The 14,869-nt window shown below is 38.5% G+C and overlaps 1 protein-coding gene across 8 annotated transcripts in view; it reads right to left on the minus strand.

Annotated features, from left to right (window-relative positions):
• CDC14B (cell division cycle 14B) overlaps nt 1-14,869 on the minus strand; it is a 69,965-nt gene that overhangs the window by 13,157 nt on the left and 41,939 nt on the right. For 7 of the 8 annotated variants that reach the window (XM_067569352.1, XM_067569351.1, XM_067569350.1 and 4 more), the window contains exons 10-12: nt 13,645-13,783; nt 13,333-13,486; nt 12,443-12,543 (exon numbers count right to left, since the gene is read on the minus strand). In XM_067569352.1, coding sequence (XP_067425453.1) covers nt 12,443-12,543; nt 13,333-13,486; nt 13,645-13,783 — 394 coding nt within the window. Of the gene's footprint in view, nt 1-9,311; nt 9,457-12,442; nt 12,544-13,332; nt 13,487-13,644; nt 13,784-14,869 lie in introns of all 8 variants that reach the window. The other variant, XM_067569348.1, reaches the window with a different exon arrangement.

The following is a 14,869-nucleotide window of genomic DNA, read 5'->3' on the forward strand; positions in this document are numbered from 1 at the left end:
TTGGGTGCTCTGGCGATGCAGGTATGCTACCCCCAAGGATAGTATCTTCATGAAAACTGTTGGGCCATCAAGAGATCGAAGGAAAGCATTTTGTACTGGTAGCCAGCTAGGCACACCGTAAAGTGAAGCAACCTCCTACGTGCTGGGTGAATGTCTATGTGGGAACAGGCATTCTTCAAATCTAGAGTTGCAAACCAGTTGTCTTTGTTTACAGAGGAGACTACTGAGGCCTGCGTAACCATTCTGATTCTTGCTCAACAGATGAAGACATTCATTTGATTTAGATGGGTCCCAGTCTCCCTTCTTTTTGGGTTTGAGGAAATACCTTGAATAAAAGCCCTTCACCCTGTGCTGGAGAAGAAACCAGTTCCATAGCATCTAGCTGAAGCAAGGAGTCTACCTCTTGTCTAAGAGTCCACTTGTGAGAGGGGTCTCTTAAGGAGGATGGGAAAGGGGTTTTGAGACAGGGATGGATAGAAATTCTATTGTATAGCTAGTAGTAATGATCTCTAGAACCCATCTGTCTGACATGATCTGATGCCACACCTAAAAGAAACTGGTCAAGCAGCCACCAAGTGGAGCATGGGTGCCAAGTCACAGGAGAACTGGTTTGCAGCTCTTGAGGGACCCATCAAAAGGATTTCTTGGTGGGAGGCTGTGGCTGGCCAGAGAATGACGGAGGATTCTCTCTCTGCTGCTCTCTGAGGCACTTCCTGAGAAGTTCGTAGGCCCTGTGGTAGTAAAAGGGCCGAGAAGCAGGACATTGTTAATATGGTGGTGGCTTAGAAGGTTTTTTCCAAGGTGCTGGCGTTACATACACCCAGGAAGCAGAGGGTTGCACAAGAGTCCTTAAGGGTTTGCAGTGACTTATCTGTTTTGTCACTGAACAGGTTGTTGCCCTCGAAAGAAAAGTCTTCCACAGTAACTTCAACTTCCTTGGGAAACCCAGACGATTGAAGCCATGACACTAATCTCATGATGAGAGAAATCACCATGGAGCAAAAAGCTGTGCCAGCTGCATCTACTGAAGCTTGGAGGGATGTTCTATTAGCTTACCCTCATCAATTATGGCCTGGAATTGTGGTCTAAGTTCCTAGGGTAATTTATTGGTGAACTCAGAAAAAAAACTTACTATAATTAATAAAATCACATTCAGACATCAAGACCTGATCATTTGTAATGCAAAACTGTAGACTAGCTAAGGTGAAACGCTTTCTTCTGAAGAGGTCTAATATTTTGTCATCCTTTCCAGAGGAAGCAGACTTAGGTTGGTGCAACTGATTACATTCAGTGACTGCCTGATTCACTAGGAAATTTCCCATGGGGTCCTAGTAAACAAGTATTCTTCCCCCTTGGACATACAAAGTATTTCTTCTCAGTCCTTTTCGGAGTGGGGCACAAGTAGCTCGAGCATACCAGACCGTCTTGGCTGGCCCTAATAAAAGCTCATTGACTGGAAGTGCCAGCTTAATAGGGCCTGCACTCTGGAGGATATGCTGCAACTTTTGAGTGGTATCCTGTATGTCCTCCAGGGGAATCTGGAGCCCATCTGCAATTCTCCCCAGGTGGTCCTGGGATTGTTTATAGTCATCAGATGGCCAAAGTGCCACAGGGGTGAGTAGATTGCTCAGGTTGTTCTTCCTCCTCATTAGTACTTCTGAGTGGCCTGTGGCTTTTCCTTATGGGGAACCACTGTCTGAATTCTCACACAGATCCTCTGAACTCAGGAGGTCTCAGATACAGATTCCAGGAGCTCCAAAAGGGCCAGTGTGAAGGTTCATATGGTTGAAGAAAGGTACCACTAGTCCCGAGCCAGACAGAGTGTCTTGCAGGAGTGAGAGGTACCCAAGAGACTCTGGAACCTCTATTGGGACTAATCTTGCATCTCAGTATGGTCAGTGGAGCCTTCGTCTTGGTCTCAAGTTCGCTGGAGAAATACGAGTCTTGAGATTCCAAGACTGATGACATAGGATTGGACTGGGGTGTTATCAAGCATTCAGTCACAAATCTTCTGTACAAGAACTCTTGAGATTTCCAGATTTGATGGGGAAAGGAATGACAAATATTGCATTTGAAAGGGATGTGGGACTCCCCAGAGCAATACAAACAAGTGTTGTGGAAGTCACAAGCCAAGAAGCCTGAGGGCAAGCCATGCAGGACTTGAAACTGGAGATCTTGGGCATAACTAAGTACCCCAAATAGTGGGGGTATTGAGAGGGGAAGCCTCCCCAAGTCTAACAACCCTACCACTAAAACTAGATTAACTATGTAGAAAAAGGTAAAACTATCTACAGTTAAACTTTAATTTGAAGTAGGAATGCTAGCAAAGTGCGGACACTGTCAGGCTCAGACCACAGGTGGTAGAAAGGAACTGGAGGGGCAGTGGTTGGTCCACCCCTCCTTATGCCTTTGGTTCAGAGCACAAGGGGAAGGGGGGGTGCAGGTGCACATCAATGGACACTGCTAATGAAAATATCTTCCAGTCTCAGGAACACAGAACGTTTGTGCACCTCAAGAGGAATATACACAGGGACTATCACTCAAAGAATTTCTAGTTATAGATTTTCAACACCAATCTATGTGCTCACTACTTTGCTAGTGGTAGGCATACATATAAGCCCTAACACTCCTCATTTTTTCCCCTGCTGTGATTTAAGTAAGTAGCTCGCTCTCTCTGCACTTTCCTTAACTACTGTACTAAATTAACAGATGCACAACCATGTTTTACAATGATTATGCAACTGATAACTATATCATCCTACTTTTCCTCATTCATATAAAATCTAACATGCAAGAAAGAATCATGCTTTTGGGATAACTGTACGGTAGCAGGGTCCCTGTCATGACAGTTATTTTTAATAAACATTTATATTGTGGTTGTGCCCAAAGGCTCATTTTGGGATTTTAGACCCATTATGCCAGCTGTTTTACAAATAGTTTGAAAGATATTCCCTGCTCCAATAGGCTTACAATCTTAAAATCACAAGCACACAAGGGGTTGAGGATTATAACAAGCAAAATTAATATTTTTAGTGTGGACAAGCCTAAAGTAGCCAGTTTTCTGCTTAACTAATCACATTCTGCAACTGAAGGATCAAATATGTATTTTTTTTTGTATGCATAACAGCTTCTAGCAAAATTACTATAGTCAAGAGGTAAAACAAGTCCACTGCTATTTGTTCACTGAAATATTATTAGTGAGCTGCCCCTATGTATATTCAGCTCTGTTTTCTATTTGTTCTATTATGATATGATGGGGTTTACAGACCCTATAGTAAACAGGGCAAGCACAGAGCAGTACTGGGCTAATGAGGCCCCACACCTCAGCAGCTGCAGGGCATGCTCTAGGTGGAAGGATAGTTTAGAAGGATCCTAGTAGCGCAGGGGCATGGTAGAAGTGCACCAGGTTGCACCAGAAAGTCAATTGCACCAGAGTAGCCTTAGGAATGTTGCAGCTGATGCCTGGGGCTGTGAGAGCAGCAGCTGCAGCATTTCTAAGGCTACTTTGGGAGCAGTGATACAGATTCTCTCCCTTTCCTCCTTGAGAGGTAGAAGACTCCCAAGAGACTGTGAACAATGGGATACTGTCCCACTGACAGACTAAACAGACACCCCTGAGTTTGTGATCATGCCCCAAACAGAGAATCCATAACCTGGTAGGAAGTGACACAGGGGGAGCATAACTTGGGGTGAACCAGCAAGTGATCCAGATATTGTAATGCCCCCTCTAGGGCCCTGGGTCCTCCCACCTTGCTCCCCAGTACCTCACCAAGACAGGACCCTAAGGGGAGTGGAAGAGACCCTCAGGAGCGATTAAGGCCCAACACACGACAGCCAGGGCCCCACTTGAATGATCAGGCTGGAAAGAACGAAGGAGCCACTGCCTAACCACAAGGTCAGCTGCCTATCAGACTGACCACCCCCTCCCGCTGCACATCATCATGAATTTGTAACTATGATCATATTTTGGGGATTCGTGCCTGGAGACCTCTGGATCTCACTGAGGTTCCAGGCTCAGAATGGTTCCTCTGCAGATGCAGGAATATTTCCCACATAACATCATCTGCTATCGCTGGAGAATGCTTCAGTATCTTCTCCTTTATGGATCTTTGGGTGAAGTGGAAAGTGAAAGCTACACAATCTGCACACTGCCTCAGGGACTGACCCTCGTGCAGGCAACCAGAAATGCTGGTCAGTTAGCAACATCTTGGCACTGACACACAGTTTTAAAAAAAATCTTCCAAGGCAGATATTTTATCTCCAGATTTAGATTTAGAACTCAGAAAGGGTGCTGGAGACCACACCAAATTGAACACCAAGTTTACCCACAGAGCCATACAAAGAGAGAAATGATATTAACACTGACTACACTATTAATACTAAAGCAAACATTCACAACAACTGTCATAACCATATACAAAGTAATGGAAGAAAATGGTCTAGACAGCTCTGTTTCCTATAGTGGTCAGAAGAGATGGAGTATCAAAGATCCTAATTCATTACATAAACTATGGTCTGAATGTTTAATGCTCCAAGGAAACACATGACCCAATGGTCATGACTTCCAAATGTTTCCAGCTTCTATCCTGAATGCATCTGCATACCTAAGAAAAAGGCAAACATTAACAACAAACAAGGGAGAACCATTTAGAAAAGTAGGTGTTTGAGAATCAAACATCTTCCGATATAGAGAGCCAGCTACTTAAACAGAAATTGAACAAAACTAAGATATCAAAGTCAATACACATGTTTGAGACCAGAACTACATCTACTGAAAGATCCTGGCATGTCACAACACAAGATTTCACAAGAAGCTACATTTAAAATCAATTCTTGAGTAAAAATACAATGTATCTTATATCATGATTTTATTATCTTGAACTTTGGAATATTTCTCTATTCTGCACCAATACAATTGATGGACTATGAACGTTTCTAATCCTACACCAGATTTGTTTACATCCTACTCCTACTTTTAAATCGCCAAGCAGCAGAGACGGTGGCTACAGAACTACAAAGTGAGCAGTTGTACTTTTATGTATGAACAATTCATTTTTAGTTTATGTTAACTTCAGAATACATAGCAAATTATTTAGGGGGTGGGGAAGAGGGAGAACAAAAACATAGAACATTTAAAAAAAAAAACAACCCAAGAATAGAAGGAAGTAATGGAGTAAAAAAAAAAAAAAGCCTAACTGATTCCCAAAAATTAAGGTTTCTTTGTAATTTATATTGCACTATAAATTGTTATGTAAATTCTAAGATTTCATATGAAAAATAATTGTATCTTCTCACTGCTGTGGTACAATTATTACAATGTGAACAGATCTGCTCCCGCTTTGTTAATTCAGCTCAGCAAGACAGTTGTCTCCAAGCAAACTAACAGCAAAGAAGGTTGGCACTCCCTCTCCACCAAACAAGTCATTTCACAGGCCAATTGGAACAAGAGACCCTGCCTACCCTACAAAAAGAATCATTCTTACATATGTCTATGGCTAAGTCATGTTACAACATGGTTTATTCTGGCTTGTGTGGACAGAAAGGAAATTAACTAGCAAAACATGTTTTAGTCTTAGTGGGGCTTAAATGTTAAAGCAGCATAAGCAATCTCCCCTCCCCACATAAAATAATATTACAACATCTCCACAAGCATCAGTGTGTAAGTATAAAAAGCGAGGTGGGGCTAATGCAACAAAGGTTGCCAAGTTAATATTCAGTGTGGGAACATTTACTTAACTCTCCCACATTGCACATTCTTTACACTTTATAGTCTCAACATTGTACAACATCCAGAAACTTGGCTACACACTTAACTAGGAAAACAGGAATATAATATATTAATAAATATGCATAATGTGGCCAAACTAACATTACTATAGGAATCTTATTTTTTGCTTTTCCTGGCTTTTATATTTTAACTGTGTAACCTTAGCACTTACTTTATGTGCAGTTAATAAAGATCTCCAAATATAAAAAAAGTGTTAAAGCAAATGTTAGCAATTTTGATCACCTGTTGGTTGTGAATTTTATCTGAAAGACATATGCTCTTCCAAGATACTATGAAGTTAAGATGATTATCCAGGAGAAACTTAATCCTGCTTCTAGGTCAAATGCTTAACTATAGGAAATTGTACAATTCTCTTAAACAAGCGCACACACATCTACACACTCATAGATTTTAAAGGACAGAAGGGACCTTTCTGATATTCTAGTCTGACCTCCTGTATACTACAGGACTTCTCTGTATTAGCTCCTGCTTCAAGTCCAATAGCTCTGGTTGAACTAGAGCGTATCTTGATCTGAAAATTGTCAGTATCGGAGGGTCCATCACAACCCTGGGTAAGTTGTTCCAATGGTTAATTATCCTCACTAAAAATTTTGCATCTTATTTCTAGTCTGAATTTGTGTAGCTTTAACTTCTCCAACCACTGGTTCTTGCTACATCTTTGACAGCTAGATTGAAGAGTGCCCTTATTATCAAATTTCTGTTCCCCATATAGGTACTTACAGATTGTAATCGAATCATTCCTTAACCTTCTCTTGATAAACTAAATAGACTGCTCTCCGTAAGCCTATCACTACAAGACATGTGTTCCAATCCTTTAATCATTCTCAAGACTCTTCTCTGAATCCACTCCAATTTATCAACAGCCTTCCTCAATTGTGGACACTGTACTTGAGTAGCAGTCGTACTGTAATGCAAGGAGTCTCCATTTATAATTAATCTGTAAAGGACCCTTCACTTGTTCCATTGCACAGAACCTCAAGTTTCACAAGGCAACAGAAGTACCTTCATTACTCAAACATATTAGTTCTGTTTGGGTTAGTACAACATACTACTTCTGTTTGGGTTAGCACTTTAACAAGCTAAGAATTGTTAAATGGGACAATAGCAAGGTTGGTAGGTCCAAACTTCACACAATTTTATCAACTGTCAATGCTCTAAAAAAACCACAGAAGCCCTAAAATGCTAATCAGATAATCTGTACGTGATATGAAGGAAGGAAAAGGTCAGAAAACATTTTCATGTCAAGCTTCTAAAAGTTGCAGTATCATAGGGAAGAAACATACAGGAGTATCTCTCCTCTGAGCTCCCTAATGGAGTTTAATTCTTGTCAGGAAGTTTGCTTTGTGAGGCCCATCGAACATAGTGATGCTTTTTTTCTCCCATCCAAGTCTTCCAGAAGTGCTGTATTAAAAAGAATCATCGGAAGTTTCCCCCTTACAAGAAGCTCCTAGTTAAATGAGAGAACAGTTTTTCAGGAGTTTATCTTGAAGGACTCTCTGGATAGCAAAGAAGTGCTCGTTAAACAGGTTGACAGTTTGATCAGCTGCTCAGACATACTAAGCACATTAGCTCTAACAGAAAGTGAAGATCTGTATGCCTGCTAAGGAAGAGCGCCTAAATTTTCTTTTCCATCACAAGGCACCATGTGATACCAATAAGGCAGACACAGCAGTAACCCAGTTGCTTGCATAATGGCCTACCCAATTACATCCATCAGAGTGTTTATTTGATTTTTTTTAATCAAGTGAGTTTTTAGATAGAACTTAGAAATGTTAAAAGAAAGGAAGAAAGTCTGAAAAGATTTCTTTTGTGCTAAAGGAAACGAAGACCAAGGTTTTTTTTAAAAATGGGTGCCTAAAGTTCAGTTTTTAAGCTTCTCAGGCATCTAAGTAAAGATTTAGTTGTCAGAAGTACTGAGATCCTAGCAGTTCCTACTAATCTCAATTCAGAACCTTTGAAAATCAGGCATTTTATTTAGGTGCCTAAATATGGATTTAGGAGCCAAACATTTTAAAAAATGGATGCCTAATCTCTGCCAAAGTCTTCTCTGTAGACTACTAAAGATCTTAGCTGGCTAAGATTATAATAGGACAACTGGGTTTTATCAGGAGGATGGCACCATTTTCTTCATTCAATGGATGGACATTTTTAGTCTGAATTTTCTTCCTTAATAAAAGATAAGCCCTTCTTTTTTGATGGTGAGTTATAGGGCTGTGCCATCTGATCAAGAATTGCCAGCACTCCCAGAGTTCTGAATATTCAGATGTTCCCGCACCGGTTGTCTTGGGCTGCTCTATTTTTATTCCTTAACTATAGAGTAAAGAAACAGTTACTTTTTTGAGTGCTGTGATGAAGCCAAAGTAGCAGCAGACTGAAAGGCTTAGCTTTCATGTTCAGCCCGAGAGCATAGAAGACCCTTTTGAACTATGCTTACCACTCTAGGATATTACATTTTGAACCTACTTTTTCTAGCAGCAACTGAAGTTTCGAGAGTGCTACCAGAGTAATTATTCTTGCTTGCCAGAGTTCTCTGCACAAGCAAACTCCGCAATGACAAGACTTACACAGAGGGAGAGGAATGTGCAGTGGGTTTATCAGGTAAATTTCTCTGGTGTATACATCTTACTTATCGAAAAGGTTGAGGTTTCTGGGGGATTTTAGGGACAGGGAATCACACCAAAAAAAAAATCAAATTTAATTAAAGTAAAAAAAAGCTGGTTTTCACAAGAGCTGTTCATCAGAGTGACCATTCTGACAGAAGAGGTAGTCAGAGGAACCTCTAGAGGGCATGAACATGCAGAAACCCAAATGGCTACTGAAATCTGGGTGACAGGAAGGACGTACTATCTTTACAAAACTCTATTCAATAAAATATCAATTTTTCAATCATACAAAAGGGCTAATAAATGTGTGGTAATTATGCCTGGCTGGACTGAACGCTGCAGGCCCATACCAATGGCAGACAGATTGTAGAAAATATTTTTGTCCTGTTTTACTCTGACTCCAATTGTATGCACAATGTAATCCATTAGCGAAAGCAGATCTATTGCCAGAAATTCAAAATCCCAAACTTCGACATTAAAGCAGTTAATATGGGCAAACTCATTCCTTGGAAACCAAACAATTTCACAGCCAGTTCATGAAATCCAAACTAAAACTGGACCTAAACCTCTCCAGATGCATATTTAATAGACAAAGAAGAAAAACCAAACTTTAAAGAACTGTAATTTGTTTTTAAATTTATATTTCAGAATATTTGCAGTAGCATGCAGAGAAGAAAGCTTCAGAACTATGAACTGTCATACTTGTAATTGCTCTGCATCTTTCAAAAAAATATTGCAAGCCAGCCACAGTCACTTTATTTTAATCACTCAAACGAACGTTTTCTTAAAAAAAAGGTAGAGCAATGAAAATTTACCCTTGCAACAAAGCCAATAAGAAAGCTGATATGAAAGCATGCATTTATGAAACATATTGGACAGAAAAAGTGAACTATGGTAGAGAAATGGAATGGGACACTTACACAGTGGCTCTCTCTCAGGAGGTCCTGAGGTTACTATGTTCTTAAACCATCTAGACTGAATAGCAGGCTGGGAAGAAGGGAGCCACAAACAATCCACCAGAGGACAATGCTACACAGTGTAGAGACCAGCATAGCTAGGAGCCATCTAGAAAGGGTTGGAAGCGGGGAGGAAAAGATCAACAAAAATTCAAACGGGAAAGCTATTGGTGCATTTCAGCCAGTTACAAGTTTTTTAAAAAGTAAATCATCCTTTACCTTGGGCCAAGCATTTTCTCCCTTTCTACTGTTACAACAGTCCATGCAGTCATTTCATGTGGAAAGTTTTATCCATGTGTTACTTGGGATCAACTTAAACTACGTTTTCTGACAACATGAAATAATCCTACAGGGGCTTTCCATTCCAAGGAAAGACTACTACACTATCCTAGTGAAGAGAAACAAATTATAATATAACTTAATGCAGCAATATACATTTGTTGCCTTCTCTTCAACCATATTAGCAATCTAGCCAGGTCAAACTAAACAGTCTCAGCATGCGTCACTGGATTCACCACTTCTGCTTCTCTGCTGTATGTTATTGTAGTACCAAAGTATCAGTCAAGGCCATAGCCATCTACTAAAATAGCAAACAGAATAATACAAGACATCCAGATGGTGAGGGTCAAATTGCCTTTCTACACTCAAAATTACAACTGACAGCTCAGTAGGTCTTTTGCCTCAGATAAAACGTATTTCTAAATGTAACAAATACAAAGGATCCCATTCATCAAGGCATAGAGGATTTATGCAAGTAACTTTGATAAACACTAATGAGTATTACACACAAATCCCTTGTGCCTTAATAAGAAAATAATATCCCTAGCTCTTAGAGGTCTTAATTCCCCCCAGGTCCTATTATTCCCCTTTTTGTAACAGGGTTTGTTCTCTGAAATGGTCTGACACTAAGGAAATACAAATCTCATTCTCCTTTCTTCCTATTAATAATCTTGCTGTTCAAATGGATGAGGCTTAATTATGTGTAGGAGAATTTGAACTAAAAAAAAAAAAAAAAAAAAAAAGTCTAATAGCTATTTAATATTTTTGTAGTATTGTTATTTTGGGAATAACAAAATTGATTGCATATTATTATTTAGCAAATTGATGCAAATATCTGTATGTATTCCCAATACACATCATGTGGAGGACTGGGAAGGGGGAAGTCAAACTTCCCATCAGAAAAGATTTAAGAGAATTTTTTTCCTTCTAACCACGAAGCGCAGTACACAAGGATACTATTAACCTTAGCTCATTTATTTCAATCTTATGGAAGGCAACCTAGTAAGTTATTTTTTATTAAAACAGTTGCATTATGGAAAAAAATTTTATACTGGCTTCTTGAACAGAACAGCCTATAAGTTAGCAAAGAAAAAGCCATTTAATATATCAATATGATGGCTATGAGTATGTTCGGTATCATACAATGAATACTCATTCCAATGGTGATTCTGGAGATGCAGTTTGTTATGTAAAAGAGGGATAATGCTTTTACTTATGTATTTATTGTGTTATTTGACTTTAGAAAAGTGGTATTCTTGCAACTGCAATGTAAAGGAGCAAGGTGTACCCATGTTTAAGTTGACTCTCTCCTTTGTACTATGACTCTAATTTGCAACATTTTGTGCTTTCTAAATTCTTTATTCACAACATATGCTATAGTTATCTTAAGATGTATTTTTGTGGGGAAAAAATCCTGTATTTCCCTAGTTTCCTAGAGCACTTAAGTTAAAATAGTTATATTTTATGCATTTATAAAAGTACTTATCAGCATAGTATCTAGGTAGCAAAGCAATATTTATTTGGTATACAGAATTAGCTGTCTATGGTAAAGTAATGGAAAATACACTTCGGACATAGATAAGACAGACAAGTTTGGGTTTTTAAAAGATATATTCCTTTACTGTTAAATTAGTGACTACTATTTGCTCCCTGCTTTCCTGATTCAGAAAGGATCACAATATTGTTTGTCTTCTGTAGAACTAGCATTTTTCTGTCAGTCCAGCCACATCAAGGTGATATGAAAGAGAAGAAAGGAAGGCTAAGTCCAAAAAAAAAAAAATGCTGCTAGCTACAGGTATCAGAGAGTAGCTCCCAGGTGCAAAGTCAATCAGTGTAGAGACTAAATTTCCTTTAATCTTGGGCTCAGGAGGAATGGTGGCTGTGAAATCTAACAGGTAATGAAGAAGTAGATAGTAACAGTCCTGGCCATCCTCTCTCTAGTCTCTGATAAAGGAGCAAAGAGTTCCCCTGCTGCTTCAGAGGCTCTTGTATTTCTCTCCTACTATATGTGAATGCAGCAGGAGACCTATTTATCCTGCGGCTGGCAGCAAAGATGCTAAGGCCAAATGTGAATATGTTGCTTCCTTTGCAACTGATGTTGCACTGTCTACCAGAAAACTACTGATAAGTAGCCCTGGGCTCCTCCTGGCCTGTACCCAATGTCTTGGGATCACCATAGGTACACACATCCTCTTTTGAATTTATCCAGTCAGAATTTTATTGAATTTTTGCTACTCCCATGCCTCAACAGAACTGCTCACAGGAAACTGCCAGCAGTTCTCATAAAGTTAGCAACATCTAGGGAAAGACCTTATCCCAGAAAGATGAAATCAATGGGAGTTAAAAGTAAAAGAAACATTAAAAAAGAAATAGTTTCCTCTTCTTTTATTTTATACTTATTTTAATGAATTAAGCACACAAATTGAGTCAGTTGATCAAACACTACACCTACAGAGAATGACCTTTTTAATTTTTTAAAATACCATCATACTGAGTTTAAGGAAGTTTGTAGTCTAATAGATTGAGCTGTCAAAGGCATTCAGAATCACAACAAGGCTAGTAGGCACATGTAGACTATGGTGACCGAGGAAACAGACAAGAGAATGAGAAAAATGGAAAGTTGAATAATATCACTTTTTTTTTTGTGCGCGCTAAAATCTAAAACAAACCCCAAACAGTCACTAAGCCTGCAGTGAATTAGTCAATCCATGCTTCCTTTAATCAATGTGAACACGGGCTTGCCTTCAGAACAGGCAAAACGCAAGAGATTTCCCCCTCTCTCTTCTGGTGTTTACACACACAAAAAATTGACTTACGTTAGTGGAACTGTGATTGCAGCTTTTGCCTGTCTTTTACTTTTCAGGGCACGAAGCTTATCGCCTTGTGTTACACAGTTTGCATCATCTTCATCACTGTACTGGGTAAGTAAACAAATTATAAGACAAGGATTTTAAGTTTTACCCATTAATATCAATGTTTTATTTTACAAGTTCTCTCTCAGACAGACAGACACACACACCACTTCAAGAGCAAAATTTCCAGGTGTAAATTAAAACACATTTACTTGTAGAAATACAGTTATACCTCCCTTAACTCTTAGTTACTACATTTAAATGTGCAAACCATTAAGTTAACTCATGAGCTATTCAATCGGAATACCACCTGACTTTGAAACACAGGAAATATTTCTAATATCACTTATATAGCTTTATCTTGGTTTCTATTCCTTCTTGGCTCTCACATCTCTCTCTTCCCATATTTGGCTTTTAAAGACCACCACATCTCCTTATACACTTAATGCCAGTGGCTAAACAGTGGTATCAGAGAGTATTATAGCAGTCAGTTGTCATGGCAGGAAAAGGCATTTCAACAATAAAAAGCACATTTGAAATATAACAAGGATACTTCTGCTTGCACTCTTCAAAACCTTGATTTGTGGGTCTGTTCTAATATTTACCTAGTGAATGAAAAAGTTTAAGTATAATGATGATGCTCCTGTTTCAACTGTAGAGTGCACTTCCATCTTTCATGCTTGCTGTTCATACCTTTTTGCCCCCAAATCTTTTAGTACGAAAAGGGACATAGCAGAACATACAAAAAGAATCTGATAACTTGAGCTTTATTGTACCCACAGCTTCGTCCAGGTCCTAAGAGATCCTCAACAACAGTTAAAACTTTTACAACAGCAGAACATTCGGATGATTACCAGTTCAGTGCCTTTTCTGTTGGCTCTCCGATTTTTTGCATCATTAATTGAAATATCATCGACTCCTGTGAGGATTTTTGTAACAGCAATTTTGCGATTTCCCTTTAACTTGGCACGGAAAATATCTCCTTCTGTCCAAAGTTCTGTCTGTTTCCTATTATGAAAAGGGAAAGATAACCATGTTATAACTTTCCAGAAATTAGCAGTGTTTTTGTTTTGTTTTTAAAAGGAACTAATTTCTATTTTTTCTATTAAAATACAGTCTTTAATTATTCAAATTATTGAGTCTAGCACAGTTAACAATCTACTTACTCTACCAGGAAGTGTTGCTGTGGTCCAATCACCGAGCCAGGTCTATTTATTCTAATCCAGGCAATGGTTTCCGCAGCTGTCATCCTGTAATGCTTCATAATATAACAGGCTATAAGTGTGCCAGTTCGGCCAAGACCAGCTGTTTAAGATACAAGAAAGGCTTCTTTTCATACACATATTTTTTACACAGAGTTTACAATTTTAGCTAAAATCTTAAGAACTAAAACTAAACTTGTGTTGATGCTTTTCTGGCTGACATATTTAATTGCTCATCTTACTAAATCTATTTCTGGCCAAACTTACATGGGTAACAGTGTTAAAAATTATGTCCAATATTTGTAATGTAACTTATTGTTTGAATAAAAGAATGATAGATTTAGAAAATGACTTTTCAGTAAATCACAAATATGCTTTGGGAATCAAGCCTTTCAAAGCCAGCTGCTTTTTATATACAGGAACATTTTATTTATTCAAATTATAAAGACAGTCATCTACAGCTCTATGTATCAAGACTTAATATACAAATAAAATTTGCATATGAACATAAATTAAATGTTCAACTGAGACTATATGAACTAAAACTATTACCTTAAAGTAGGATAACAACCAACCATTCCCCCAATATTAACCTTCAACCCATCTATTTATCAAAATCTCAGGAAAAAAAAATTAGGCTTTGCAGTGTGCCCTGAAGATAAACAAATCCAAGTTTCTGGGAAACAGAGGCAGGGAGAGAGAGAGAGAAAAAGGATGTGAAGGAGGAGAAACAGGCTTTAGCTTCATTGCCTGGACTGATCACAACTGCTGCATGGGGTAAGAGATTGGTGATCAAGTCCCAAACTATTTAGGAATTTACTAATCAACATCAATATCTTCAACTCTACCTAAAAGCTAATAGACAGGAAAGACAAATCATGCAGCACTGATATAAACAGGCTTGGCAGAATTGGGTTTTTTTTTGTTTTGTTTGTTTTTTTTAAATTTAATGGGTAATATTATGCTTAGCCATTGTTTTCCAATTTTTATCAAGTTAAATTTTCACAACTGTGCAAAGTTATGGGAGAGGGGGGTCAGACAACAGGGGAGCCAGGCAATTATTTAATGACAATAGATATTGAGATTCAAAAAGTTAAAGCTTTATAACTGACAAAATATCAATTGTCAATATCACGTCCAAATATATAGTCAATATTCTTAAATCAAATTCCAAAGTTCTCAAGCAGCA

Source organism: Emydura macquarii, unplaced genomic scaffold, assembly GCF_026122565.2.
Source record: "Emydura macquarii macquarii isolate MOO-44397 ecotype Brisbane River unplaced genomic scaffold, CSIRO-AGI_Emac_v2 contig_2897, whole genome shotgun sequence".
Taxonomy (NCBI): domain Eukaryota; kingdom Metazoa; phylum Chordata; order Testudines; family Chelidae; genus Emydura; species Emydura macquarii.